The following is a 15,119-nucleotide window of genomic DNA, read 5'->3' as shown; positions in this document are numbered from 1 at the left end:
TCAATTTCATCAGGACACTCGTGTGCAGATTAAAACTCTTAAATTTGGGGTATTTGGGGTCATCTGGGGGAAATTACTGCACATCTTAAAGCTACCACTTCACATTTACGTGACTGATGAAAAAAAAATCTTTGTAGCATGAGATCAACTGCAGCGTTAGAAACGGCTGAGTTGTGCTGTTAATGGACAGTTGTCTCCACGGACTCTGAGACAAATACCAAAAGGACGCAAGCAAGACTTAAAAAAAAAAAAAGGTGGGAAAATCTAAACGTTCTGGATCTACTTCTGGTGTTGGTGTGTTTACATATATCAGTGTCACTTTGAATTATATTAGTTAACATAACATTTTAACAGAGACAAGTGATCATGATTTGTACAAAGTAGCCGTACTACATGTCTCTATGTTAATTTTACGGAAATATTTCAGCAGTGTTGGGGGGGGGGTGGGGTGGGGATGTGGGGCTACCGCCTCTGAGGTTTTGTAAAGGTGGTGTGCAATTGGCTGAGTCAAAGCTATATTGGAGACCCCGCCCATGAGCTTGACAAGCTTTGCCCCGCGCTGTCAGCCACAGTTATACGTGTTGCTTTAAGTCCCAGTGGACGGAGTTCACTCTGACAAACAACAAACCAAAAACTGGAGAGGAGCCCGCAGCGCCGAAAAGGGACAGGGGGACAGTTTTCCAAAGAGGCGTGAGCTGATCGCACGCTGTGGATAAAACAACATTGGAAGAAGGTACGACATGTTTATCTTGCTGTCACTGAGTAAAACTGTTATTAGAGAAAAGGCGTAATGGGCTGTGGATGAGTGGTATGAAGAGTGATGTAGCAGTAAATTTTGCGGGTGGAGATGATTTTTTTCCCCCACTCTTTAAATTATCTTTAAATGCCTCGCCCCCATACACCACAGGAACAGCTCTCCGTTTAGAGAACTGATGCTTACAAACAGAAAACCAGGTTGCACGACACCTCTGCCTTTAAAATATTAACATCTGATGTTTGCGTGTTGCAGGTTTCCAGTGTCGAACTCGACTCGAAATCCTGGAGAGGAATTTAACTCACAGGAACAAAAGCAAAGCGTTAGTCCTCTACTGTAAATGGACACAGTGAAGATCTCGTAAAGGACACATTTCAAACCACCCTGTGTCCTCTCCCTGGATATTCTTTGGCTCTATAAATCGCGCGTACAGAGAGCCGCAGAGATGGATGTGACGGCTGATCAGCCCCGCTGGATGCATCACCACGCCGTGCTGAACGGACAACACCCGGACTCTCACCATCCCGGCCTGGGCCACAACTACATGGAGCCCACGGCGCAGCTCCTGCCTCCGGATGAGGTGGATGTTTTCTTTAATCACCTGGACTCACAGGGAAACCCGTACTACCACAACTCCGCCAGGGCCAGAGTGTCCTACAGCCAAGCGCACGGTAAGATGGGGTTATAACACAGGGATGAAAAAAAAAAAAGTGGGCTACATACAGTACGAGAAACAAACTCACAGCTGTCTGCACAGTATGCAAAGTATGATTTGCGAAGCAAAACTGTATTTTTATTTTTGAAAACAATTACCTTCATGGTTTAACTGTTGTTGGTCTTATGATAACAGGCAAATCATCTATTTTTATCACTATCACAGTATTAATCATACACAAACGTGCATCTTTTCTGTTGTTGAAAATGTAAATTAAAATGTGAATATTCCGTATCTGATAAACACGTTTGTTTATGTGGCTCACTTTTTTTTCAATAGCATATATATATATTTTAAATACGATTCTGTATTTGATATTGGCTGATATTAATCTTGAGATTAATCTAGTTAATGCACCTTCGAGCTGAATTTTTTTTTAAATGCACGTTTTTTTGTGCAGGAAACACTGGTTTAATTTATCTAATTTTGATTATTTTAGACTTGTTTACATGTTTATATGAGGCCAGTGTACCCATTGAATCAACAAGCTTTATTATTATTGAGTTATTTTCGCTCCCGAACTTGCACACAACAGAAAACGACACTAAGTGTTGAATAGTGTATTTCTCTGTAATTAATAGCCTGGTTGTTCGGTTTTTTCACAGCTCGTCTGACGGGGTCTCAGGTCTGCCGGCCTCATCTCATCCACAGCCCGGGGATTTCATGGCTGGACGGGGGGAAAGCTGCCCTCTCAGCTCACCACCACAACGCCTGGGCCGTCAGTCCCTTCAGCAAGCCCAGCCTGCACCACCCCGGCTCCGCGTCCCCGGGCGGCCTCTCAGCCGTCTACCCGTGCAGCAGCAACTCAAACACGGTCTCCGCACCGTCGTTAACGCCGCCGTCCCACTCCAGCCCCCATCTGTACACTTTCCCCCCGACGCCACCAAAGGACGTATCTCCAGACCCGGGGGCCGCTTCTCCTTCGTCCTCCGCCACGAGAATGGACGAGAAGGAATCTATCAAATACCAAGTGTCGTTAGCCGAGGGGATGAAGATGGAAGGATCCAGTCCGCTGAGGAGCAGCCTGACCTCCATGAGCGCTCAGACCCCCTCCACCCACCATCCCATACCGACCTATCCTGCCTACTCTCTCCCAGCGGCACATGAGTACGGCAGCAGTCTGTTTCACCCAGGGAGCCTGCTGGGAGCATCTTCCAGCTTCAACCCCAAGAACAAAGGCAAGACACGGTCCTGCACCGGTGAGTCCACTGGAAACACACGAGACTAATCCCCAGAACAAAAAAATCCATAAATCTGAAAATGCTGAGACAGAATTTGGACTTAGGGACCGTCTTTAAGTTTACCCGCAGTGATCGATCTTGTTGAGTCAATGGCTATAAAAATAAACTAAAACACAAAGTTAGATGTCTCAGACAATTAAAAAGTAACTTCACACATTTTCCCCGTGTCTCTCTGCCGTGGATGATATTTGCGTATCTGTGGAACAACGATGAGTTTATTGACCTTATAATGCACCTTTGCATTGTGTTTTCACATGCTATGTTTAAAATCCATTCACCGTTGTGTTAATGTTCCTGCAAGAGGATTATTACACGATCTTGTTCACACACAAGAATATACAATTAAAAGGCCAATTAAAATCCAAGTCGCTTACGAATGTTACATAAAGGAAATCTATCCGATTATTATCACACCACTCTTAATAGGCTAATAAAATTATCAAAGTAAATAATTTGAATTAGTTCGAAAAAAATTACTATCAATAAAAACAAAAACCTCAATAAGAAACGTTTTTTCACAAATGGAGCTGGTCAGGAAGGATATTCTCCTTTTATATTAACCCATTTTAACTAACAGCCTCGTAAAAGCCATCTAATATATTCCAAATGAATAACGTTATTATAATTTCTTTTTGAGTATTTGTGTAAATTATCTTAACTGCAGCCAGCCTATTGTAATGTGCTGTGATTTGAGCATCATCAAGCTTTATTTATAATTTTGGAAACTGGGTTAGAATGACAATTAACAAAAATAAACAAATAAATAAATAATAATAGTGATAATAATAATGATAATAATGTTTTTCCACCTAATAAATGGTTTCAAAGGCCTAAGCCTACACTCCACAGTTCTCCAACACAGCGAGACTTTGATAATCCTCTTTTGTTAACCGTGACTCTGTAATTACGCCTGATCTGGCTGCAGCAGAACAGTGAGCTGGATCCAGCCCAGAGGTGTGAAAGGAAGATCCGCAGGCACACAGAGCCAGAACCTCAGTATTTAGGCTAGAGTCACTTCTCTGTTACATAAGACATTAATACATTGTCCTGATTGTTATTTGATTACAGACCAGGAGACTTCCAGCTTCAAACCTGATTGTGTTTAACCAGCTTATTAGCACGATGGGTAACCTAACCTCAATATAAATAACTTGCTTTTTATGAAACAGGAGCTGACATCTTAACTGGCTGTAAAATTATAGGTTATGTGACACTGATTGCTGTTATTAAGAACTAAAATATTTTCTAAAAATACTGACCTAAATTTGTTTTCCTTTAATGGGTTGTTTGCTGAGTGAGCTTTGAAAGGTCAAAGACATTCAACTCAAATCTTCTGATGTATTTTTTAGGAGTTGGATTGTAGATTTGTAGGAATGCGATTGAATGGCTCTGCTGATATACAAATACAAATGTGTTTCATCATCACACTGTTTTATTCTTTACAAAGTGAACAAGTATTAGAAATTTTGAGTGAAAGCACAGAGGAATTTACTGCGGATGGAAAAGCAAACTCTTCTGCAATTTTCAGCTGTTTAGTGCCTCTGCTAATGTAAACTATGAAGCGGACACTTTATTTTCCAGCTTCCTACGTGCAGACACCGCTTCTTTCTCTTTACTCTCACACACAAAGAGTCAGTGGGGAAAAAAGTTAAATACTAGTTAAATCGTATGTGCTTTGATTTATAATTGAAGGTGTTGTTTGTGGAAATATGTTGCTGAAGTAAGACTCAAACAGAGAACAGTATGGCCACAGAAATCTGATGTGTGCACGCGCGTGTGTGAACACATCAGATTTCTGTGGCCACCCTTTGACTTCTTGTCAAAGTAGCTGATAGAAGTATATTTTTAACAGTTTGGTGACGACATAGAATGAACAAATTTAACAAAAGTCCTTGTGAGTTAGCACAGAAGGGTACCTTGTATGATTTCATAAATGTCAATGTGTATTTTTTTTTTTCTTCAGAGGGCCGCGAGTGCGTAAACTGTGGAGCCACCTCTACACCTCTGTGGAGACGTGACAGCACTGGACACTACCTGTGCAACGCCTGCGGGCTGTACCACAAGATGAACGGCCAGAACAGACCTCTCATCAAACCCAAACGCAGGCTGGTGAGTCCCGTCCACCTCTACTGATCCACGACATCCCACTGAACAAGTGTGTGTGTGTGTGAGAGAGAGAGAGAGCGAGAGAGTGCAGAGGTGGCAGTAAATAAAAAGAGTGTAAGGTGGAGGGAGTAGGGGGAGGAGGTACAATGCCAGGAAAGTTATATTTTCTCAATCAGTTTCCAGGAATTGTGTTTCTCGCTCACCTCTTGCCCCTTCAGCTCAGGCCGTTAGCAGAGTGGGACTATCTCTGTTGTTTCTGCTATCATTATTACTGCTACTTCTGATACTGTCATTGATAGCAGGGCCAGCGCACCATCCCTCAAAACAACACAGTGCCTCGCTGACACTTTATGGCTCATAACGCTGCTGCTGCGTGCGACGCTGAGTTCTTTGAAATTTGTTGTGCAAGATGTTTAAATAAAGAGGCTTTTTTTAAATTATTATTTTGACATGTGGGCAGCAGAGCGTGACTTTTTCAAATAAACGGAGGGATTACGTGTTCCCTTTTGGGCTTGAGAAATTTCTCAACAAACCATGAAACCATTAAACAAACTATTAAAATGCCACTGGATTAAGGGAAGTGCATTGTCACAAAGCTGCTGTTCTTAGCTCACTGACGTTCACGTTTTGTAACCTCATGGTTTTCAAAGGACAGCAAGGTGTGTCCCAGTGTAGATGATCAGAAAGAAATCTGGAGTTGGATAAAGCCAAAGATTTCCCACCTTGCACTGCTTCAAACATCAGTGTTGCCCAGTCAGTCCCAACTTCACGTCACACTCATTCAGCTGCACACTTTAAAACTGTTTAAATGCGTTTAGCCATAAGTTCTGAAATTTTGAAACTAAACTTTTAAAAAGGTGAAACTGAATTTTAATGAAATGTTTTAAAGCCATGACCAGTTTTACAGTTTTGTTTGAGCATCAACTTTGCTACAATAATAAATAGCACAAAATATTTATTTCTATATTTCTCATAATAATTTCAAAGAAAAGCAGCATCTCTGCATCCATGTAACCGTCTGCAGTAGTAGTAGTGTGTTGCAGCAGTAGGCAGCTGTGAAATGAAGACGGTATTTGCACAGTAAACAGACCCTGCTCATTAAATCAGCAGAGGCCTAATTAACAGTGAACGGCGGTGGACTACCACGCTTTTAAACCAGGACCTGTGCAAATGGTTTTAAATGGTTTTACTTCTCTGGACCAAGTTGACAGGATAACTTGAGACGGAAGTGAAAGAATAGATCTGAAATCAATATTTGTTCTAATGAAAGAAGCATTTTTGTAATCAAAGAAGAATTATTTTATTTTATGTTTAAGCACTACAAGAGTGCATACCTTCACTGAAGGGAAAAAAGTATTAAGACTAATCAACAGAGAACATTATTTAGAAAACAGTGATTATAATCTAGATTCAACCACACAGATTAGTGTCATGGGAATTTTTATCCACCTGCACTGATCAGAGAGCCTGTTTCATACAATAGATATGAGCATTTATTTCAGCGACTCTTAGCTATAAATGCATTTGCAGCCATATATCAGGCCTGGTTTCCGTATGGCTCGGCTGGGGCTCGCAGTGCTCCAGAGCGCCTTGTGTTCAGTGGCAGCAGCCTTCCAGTTGTTTCCTATCCGGATATCTGACCAGTCCAGATAAAGCAGCAGGGCCAGCGCCTGCTTCCTCCTGCTGCTGCCTAACTATAGGCTCAGACCTCATTCTCTAGTGGTCAAGCTCTCCCTTCATGACAGAGAAAGTACAGAACAGTAAAAAAAAAAAAAAAAAAGAAGAGTATTGGGAAAGTTATGGCAGATGATGAATGACTACTAAGCAGGTCTGACTTGAGGACCTGTTTTCTTGACTTTGAAATTGGGTAATTAAATAACTTATTATTTAACTATTAAATATCAAAACAACCAATTTATGTTTATTAAGTTAATGCTATTATTGGAACATTTTGAGTGAGCAAGCAGATTAATCATTAGTCATGGCTCTATTGTCATTTAGCCTGTTTAAACCAAAGGAAAGAAAGTTGAACTAATTTTATATATTGTACATGCTGAATCTTAAATTTAAATGTATTCTTAAACTGGCCTTTGCTGTGTCTGCTTGCGCTGTTGACCTCTCATTAAAACTCAGCCCATATTTTTCCACAGTCCGCTGCCAGACGAGCAGGCACCTGTTGCGCTAACTGTCAGACGACCACCACCACACTCTGGCGGCGCAATGCAAATGGAGACCCGGTGTGCAATGCCTGCGGCCTCTACTATAAACTGCATAACGTAAGTCTTTGCCCGCTGATCGCCAACACTGGGGCCTTTACAAAGTTGGAAGGGTCAAGTAGACAGGAAGTGGGGAGGCAGGTTTGACTGATTGTTGAAGGATAAGAGGCAGAAAAGAGAGAAGGAGGAGAAGGAGAGAGTGAGGGCTGTTTTACTCTCAGACACTGTTGGACTCGTTGGTGTTTTCTTTCTTTGTGCTTTATTGTTTCCATGGTAGACGTAATCCCCCGAGAGTCACAATGGTGGGACTGTTGTTGAGTGGGACTGCCACAAGGTCTCCATATGAATTAAGTCTGGAGGCGTCAAAATATACAATTAGTGTACTAGAAAGGTATATTTTTAAAGTCTGGTGACGAAAAGAAATTCAACAAAAAGTCCAACATCAATAATAAACTAATTCGTACTACAAAGTTTTCTTTGTGTAGTCAAAGTCTGATATAGCTCATTCTTCTTAGCCACAGAGCTCCATTGTTGTCCTAAAACTATTAAAAAACACCAGGGAGCGACACCTTTGCACGGGGTGACATGTTCCCCTTCACTATGATGAACATGGGAACTGTAGTAACACCAAATTTGTATTAATCTGCAGCTGAGAATAGTCCCAGAAAATTACTTTATTAAGTCATGTTTGAGTAACATTTCTTGAAAACTACAGTGCCCTGCTGTTTGAGGAAATTACTGAAGCTATTTTTTTTAAAGGAAACTGTGACCTGTTTTTAAAGATTTACATTCTCAGTAGGAACCAGTGGGCTTGAGGCTGAGTGCCACAAGAAGTAGGATATTGGTGGATAATGCGTTTTGGTCTATTCATGGGATTTGCTGACAATAACATAAAACAAAGAATATTGTAAGCTTAACAAAAGAACTCAGATACCCCATGTTTAAAAATGTGTTGGATCACAAGTTAACAAAAAATTCAGATTTTCTGGATTTGAACCTTCCCTCCAGAGTTTAATCACATCATTCACCTCCTCTTTTCTCCTTCTCTGAACAGGTGAACCGACCTCTGACCATGAAAAAGGAGGGAATTCAGACCCGCAACCGGAAAATGTCCAATAAATCCAAAAAAAGCAAGCGGGGCAGCGACAGCTATGAGGAGTTTTCCAAAAGCCTGCATGACAAGAGCTCATCCTTCAGCGCCGCCTCTCTGGCCGGACACATGTCCATGGGCCACTTGCCACCTTTCAGCCACACTGGACACATGCTCCCTACTCCCACCCCGATACACCCTTCATTCGGCCACCCACACCACTCTAATATGGTGACGGCCATGGGCTGAGAGGGCAAAGAGGGTTAGCCTTGAGCCACTTCAAGAACCTGAGATGGTTTCATGAAGGGGGGATGAGGGTCTCACTAGAGGACAGTGTGTACAATGTTACAGACATACAGTTTGTGTGTCTTTTTTTTGATTGTCTCTTGATTGATTATGCCAGTGGTATGATGGAGAAAAGATGTATCGTGGGAGGAGAGGACCTTTTTACTCCTTATCTATAGGTACCTATTTTGATGGAGGCCAGGAACACACATGTAAACACAACAATGTCATCACACCTCATAGTTTTGCTCCAGCAGTCCCCACTGGCACCCTGACTGTCTGCAGTGTGGTTCAGTATGTGCCGAACAGGTTTATATAACTGTGAATATTGTAAATGTGTTAGACTGAAGGGGGACATCCCAGACAGAGCAATCCCCTTCACAACATTAAATGAAAATATGCTGGATTTTTTTGCTCATGGACAATTTTAAAAGGAATTTTCACAAACGAAACAAGTAAACAAAATGTTTTATGAATCCTAATTTGTCACTGTTTATTATAATTATTGTTATTATAATTATTATTGTTATTATTGTTATTCAGATAATTTATTTTCACTGCCTTTTTTTCTTTGACTATATCACCTGAATCATAATATGGATACTGTTATCCCAGTTATGAATATATTTTTAGCTGAAGCGCTTTCTCTGAGCTGGTCAACATTTATACTCGTAAGAAATAAAGAGATCAAGTTCATTATCCAGTCTGCTCCGTCTATTCAATATCAAATGTGTAAGTCATTGAAATGAGAACAGATACAGTAGTTCATATTGATTAATGTGCTGTCATACTGAGAAACACAAGAGGTTAATGTATATCTTACAGAGAAAGGGCACTATCGCAAGTTCATTTAGCACAAATCAGAGCTAAAGTAATAATTATTTGATTCTTTGTACTATCATAATAAGTATCTTAATTGTACGTGCATCAGATAGTCAGTTTTCTATTTCTCTTGAGCAACAGGTTAACAGCTTTTTGAGTGTGAACCATTTTATCTTCCTCTGTTGTTCCACAGGTGATGTTAATGTCACCATGTGGAGAACATCTCTGCATCTTTATGCTGCTGATCTGTGTTATATTCACCTAACACTTCTACCATCTCACCAGAGTCAGAAAGCACAAGCTTGCTCTTTACTACCTGTTAAAAAAAAAAAAAATCACATTAATTATCTGACCAGGACATGTAGACCATCCTGGTGCCTTTGTATCCCACATACACACACCCACTGACCTCCTTGGCTGCATAATATGTTGTCCATCCTCTCTCCTTTCAAGACAGGCTTTGTAGTAGATCTCAAATTTGTATAGTATCAACGTATTTAAGTAACTCTCACCCTTGTTGACATGAACTGCCAGCTCTTTACTACCTGTTAAAAAAAAAAAAAAAAGAAAAAAGATGAAAATCTGGTGCCCATTGCATAATGTTGATAATAAAAAAAAACATATAATCCTGACTGAGAAAACTTATTTCCTTTCTGGTAGGATTCTACAAACTTAAAGCAGCTTAAACCAGTATTGCTATAGTAACAATGAATAATATGACTACATGAATGTGATAGGAGTCCCTCATAGTGATGAGCTCACAGCGAGTTTTCCCACTGCGTTTTCTGCTCCTGCGTTTTAGTTCAGCTCATAGTAGAGAGTAGAGTTGTGGGCCACAACTCTACTCTCATTGCTCTCATAGCATTGTTGTTATCCATAACTGTTTTTAGTAGAAAAGCTCTGACATTTGATTGTACACTACCTGCAGACAAAGTTAGTGACTGGTTGGTGAACGTAGTGGAGCATTTAGCCACCAAAGAGCCACATTTTTCCCTCAGGAGTTGGTAGAGACCAAAAACAGAGGTAAAAGGGTGGGGATGTTGGACTTGTATTCACCAGGTGGACAGAAGCACGACTCTAAATGAATGCTAAAGTTGCTTTCTATCTGCTGGATGTATACATAGGCAACTGTTTGGTAACAAGTTTGCTATCAGTATTGTGTTTACAGCTTATTTTAGGTGTAAACACAATAGTGATCGGCCAAAAAATGGGTTATTACAGCTTTATCAAGACCAAGTAAAACGGTGCAACATTTGGTACGGATGAAGTTATCCCCCTGTCAAAAACAGAGGGCTTTGAAAAGAGTAATTTTATAAAACAACCAAAAATCACATTAATTATCTGACCAGGACATGTAGACCATCCTGGTGCTTTTGTATCCCACATACACACACCCACTGACCTCCTTGGCTGCATAATATGTTGTCCATCCTCTCTCCTTTCAAGACAGGCTTTGTAGTAGATCTCAAATTTGTATAGTATCAACGTATTTAAGTAACTCTCACCCTTGTTAACATGAACTGCCACTTTCTAACAAACAGGTTACTTCACTGGGCAGTGGAGATTAGTGCTGTTGACAGAAATTGAGCAGGTTGAGCCGTATGTTCCCACAGTTACTTAACCAGTTGCATCTGCTCATTGGATAATACTCTTATGAAATAGACCTTCTCATTGTCCGTCTGGTGCATGAGGTTAATCCAACAGTGATGTAAGACATTTCTTTAAAGACCATAAGGGCTTTTTTTCTTATCAATTTAACCTTTTCACTACAAATTCTGTAAATGTTATATCACTATCACCAGTGTTTTTGGTTTTTCATTACACTTTTCCTCCTTTCCCAGGTGTTGCTGAGATTCAGTCATAACTCCGTCTTTATAAAAATCCACTTATAAAGACTTGTATTCGAGACAGATGGCTTGAGACAGATGATTCATCCCAGTGAACATCTCATCTGATATAGGGTCAAAGAAACATTATCATTGTGTGGTAGCGCATTGCAAAACCTTTGAAATCACACAATATTTATTACCACATTACTGTGAAATTGATTTTAATTTGAGGAAATGTACGGTAGGAAATCTTTGAGTGTGATGTAATTCATTAAACTATGGGAAAGTCACACACTTTCGCAAACTGCCACCTTCAGGATGAGTTCATTTGGAAAATGATCAGCAGTATTGTAAACATGCAAAAACAAATAATCTCTGTCACAGATTTGAGTTGTGAAATGTTTGTCTGTGACTGCAGGAGTTCCCCAGAAAGCAAAAGGATGTCTCTGCCCCCAGGCTCCAGCAGTGAGCCTTGAGATGACACACATTTAAGGGTCAACCCAAGTGCAGCCTGTAGCCTCCTCTCAAGACTTCCCTGACCTCTCACCTTGGAAGCACTTACTCTGTCATTCTTCCAGGCCCTCCCACAGACTTATTCACAGACCCTTTTAAAATGTCACCTCCTCCCCGAAAATATAACGGAGTGAAAGAACACGACTTCTCATAAATAGGAGATAAAAAGGAGTCGAGTCGCTTTGCGAGGTGAACCTCTCTGAGGACCTCTGTGGAGGTCTTTGGGGACTGGGTGGGCGTCCTAAATCAGCTCACAAGTGAGATTTATAGCTCCCACCTTTGCACAAGTACCCCCCTCTTCGGACCATTTGTTTTTCTACCAAACTCAATTAATGGAATCAAAAACAAGGTCCGAACTGACTTCAGAGGAGTGAGTTAGCAGAGAGATGGCGATAAAGGAGATGAAAGGGGAAAGGAGCAGAGTTTTATCCAGTTCAGAGCCCTAATAATGATGAAGGGGGAGGACGTCTACCAAAAGTGGGAGAAAACAACTCATCCTCATCATGTCTGGATTCTTGGATGCCAAAGTTAAGGTCACGTACATCAAAGGGCTTTTCACAAACTCAAAGACAAGAGGCAATGAGATTATGATTATACACAAATTAAGATATGATATTTTACCACTATTACAGATTCTCTGACTGGTCTCACTGGTTAAAAAAATAAAAAGAAAAAGAATGTCAACGTGATCCTGTAAGTTGTTCATTCGAGGTCTTTTGGGACCTTGGTATCTCTTGTAAATTATAGCAATTACAGTGATTTTGGTACACAGCCCAGTTTACATGTAAATGTGTTGCTATCTCTCTGTTTTGATTAACTAATTATTTCCTGTTGTGTAATAAAGGTCTCGCTCTGTTAAGAGTGTGAAAATGTCATAAATCAGTTTTAATACAGACTTTAGAAACCAGTGTAGGAGTTTTGTTATGGAAGGGTGGTGGTGTAACACATTTGGCATTCATTTAGTGCTTCCTGTCACACAGAGGACAGCTGTAAGATACACAGGCTTACACAATAAACTGTTACCTTAACATTTTAAATCTGTTTTGAGAATAATCCGTTTTTCAAACTCGTGGGGAGATTCATGAGCTGCTGACCAAATGCAGCATAAATCATAAGAGGACCAAGGGTCATACTCATGTGTGAATGTGCATTCAGATTATTTTCTCTCCAATTCCAATGGAAAGTAGTAATTGAAATTTTCTCTGTAGATGCAATTGATGGAGAACCTAAAATCTATCATCAAAATACCAAATATGCTACCGATATGGCCGTTTAGCACAAGGTGAATGAAAAGGAAATTTTAGGGAATCAAGTGTGATAAAATAAAATGACGAATGTATGGTGACTATTCTATGGGGGAAAAAATAGCATAGAAGAAACTGGAAATTTTAAATTCTTTAGGCTGTAAAAAAACAATGAAAAAATAAGAACTTGCAATAGTCTTTATTTGGAATAATGTCACTAGTGCATCTTTAAAAGCTATGTTGGAAATAGGTCAGGGAGCATTTCACCACTTAGATGAATGCATGACCCTGATAACTAAAACTAAATGCTCATCTCTTGGGTAAACAAGAGACAAACAAACCTCTGATGTAGTCATGTTAAACAACATGGTCTCACACTGCACTCTTGAAGAACCAGGGGATGTAAGATTTGTCAGATCTGCACCAATGGGACTTGGCGCTCTGTTCCAATCTGGGACGAGCTTCAGTGAGATCTGGGTTCAAAAGGTTTTGTCTCTGCTGTGATCTCAACAGGACCAAAATACACAAAAAACATTAAGAGGGAAGAGAAAGGAGAGGAGAGGGCTCCTATCACTGATCCTCAGCATGTATGAAAGAATCTGATGCATCTCAGAGGAGAAATGAACAACATGTCAGACATAACTTCCAAAGAGATCCACAGACATAGTCTAAACATGAGCGTGGATATGAGAGGTGTGCCGTAGAGTTCAAGTGCCATAATTCAAATTCTGTGTAGAATAAGGTAAAACTTCCCACAAAGAGGAAAAAACGGAAAAGAAAGAGTTCAATGAAACAATTCTGAGGATAAATTATAATAAAAAACTGTAAACTGGGCAGATATGTCCCCATGTAACTATGCTGGAGCAGGGATGTGCAACCAGAGACACACACTGCAGCTCCAGATGTGCGCACACATGCACACACTATGGATGCACACACACTGTGAATGTAGACCAGGCTCTGCAGGAAAGGTAGAACATGCTGACACATGGTGCATTCTCTCTGAAAAGTGGGACACCCTCCAACCACCCGATCCACAGCCACTGACAAGTCTCTTTCAAACTGCTTTTCTTCTCCTGTCTGAGGCAGACAAATTCATCCCTCTTGTCTCCAAACAATCACCTCTTTTCTTCTGCCTGTTGCACCAATGAAAGAAAGAGGGAGGGTCCAGGAGAGAAAGAGGGAGGGAGAAATGCATCTGCCCCACAGAGCAACACTGTAGGCACTAAGCTAATGTCCTGTGTGTTAGGGCCCCTGGGACTGGGCGTCTGGGCCCCACTATCTTATAACACAACTGACAAAAAGCCCTCAGGCTCTGCCCTCAGGAAATCTGAGAGGTGGGGTATCTAGGCCGGGAGAGTAGGAAATAGGGAAAGACGGACAAAACATTCAGGTACGTTGCACCTACGCTGGCCCATATACACTCAGTTGTCAGTTTATTAGCAACACCTAGCTAAAACTAATGCAGTGTAATAGATTAGATTTAACTTTGTTGTCACTACAAGTACTGAGACAATGAAATGTAGTTCAGCTAACCAGAAGTGCAAAAAGTAGTAGAGCATACAGTATTAAACATATGTATAGATGTATATAAACAACAGTGAGGGGTATATATGAATATGCTAAGACATATATATATAATACGAACAGAGTGAAATACAAACAGAGCAATGCAACAGTCCTTCAACACATCCTTCCTTCATGAGAGTTTAAAGAGGTGCTGATTCAACTGTGTGATCATTTTGGAGGGTGTAGTCTGTGGTGCTCTTTAGCTGTAGTGCATTATGGCGACAGGTGTGGCACATTGCACAAAGTACAGCTGAGGCTGGTAGGAATGTCTTTACTTTTGCAGGTATTTGATCAGAAAAATTAAAAATTTTCACCAAAATCCAAACAAACATGAACCGAAACCAGTTTTGGTATCTGCTTTGGAAAGTTACAAAAGTTGTCAAACGCAGCCCATCCAAACCTGGCATCAGAAAAGTAGTTTATAGGCAGTTTTAGGAAGGAGGAGCAGGAAGTTTTGGACTGTTTTCAGACTGTTCCTGATAATTGAACAAGCACTTTGTTTGAAGCATACTGTTAAGCATACCTTAAGAGTCTGGGTAGAAGGAGACAGAAAGGGGAACCCTGACACCTAATATTTATAGATATGGATGTAGAGTATTGTGACAATCTTGTGACTGCTGCAGGAAGGTAAATCTGAAGTTGTCTCTGAGGTCAAAGGTCAGGATCAGCAACTGATAAGCGCCTGATAAGCTGGCAGGCATTTAGTTTTCTGCTCAAGGACACTTCAGCAGAGAG

At 40.7% G+C, this 15,119-nt stretch overlaps 1 protein-coding gene across 1 annotated transcript; it reads left to right on the top strand.

The window, feature by feature from the left end:
• Nucleotides 1–572: 572 nt before the first annotated feature.
• On the top strand, nt 573–9,603 carry gata2b (GATA binding protein 2b). Its single transcript, XM_041033875.1, has 6 exons — nt 573–733; nt 1,010–1,425; nt 2,075–2,668; nt 4,674–4,819; nt 6,967–7,092; nt 8,087–9,603. Exons 2-6 carry the CDS (start codon nt 1,200–1,202, stop codon nt 8,369–8,371), a joined length of 1,377 nt encoding a protein of 458 aa, XP_040889809.1. The 5' UTR covers nt 573–733; nt 1,010–1,199; the 3' UTR covers nt 8,372–9,603.
• Nucleotides 9,604–15,119: the final 5,516 nt, after the last annotated feature.

The sequence above is a fragment of the Toxotes jaculatrix genome, chromosome 3 (assembly GCF_017976425.1).
Source record: "Toxotes jaculatrix isolate fToxJac2 chromosome 3, fToxJac2.pri, whole genome shotgun sequence".
NCBI lineage: Eukaryota > Metazoa > Chordata > Actinopteri > Toxotidae > Toxotes > Toxotes jaculatrix.
Note: the sequence above shows the minus strand (reverse complement) of the source record. Positions and strands in the feature narration are given on the sequence as shown.

Coding starts and splice junctions, on each gene's coding strand:
- gata2b (XM_041033875.1), top strand. CDS start 1,200: ATGGATGTGACGGCTGATCAGCCCCGCTGGATGCATCACCACGCCGTG. Junction 4,820..6,966: donor TCAAACCCAAACGCAGGCTG/GTGAGTCCCGTC, acceptor ATTTTTCCACAG/TCCGCTGCCAGACGAGCAGG. Junction 7,093..8,086: donor TCTACTATAAACTGCATAAC/GTAAGTCTTTGC, acceptor TTCTCTGAACAG/GTGAACCGACCTCTGACCAT.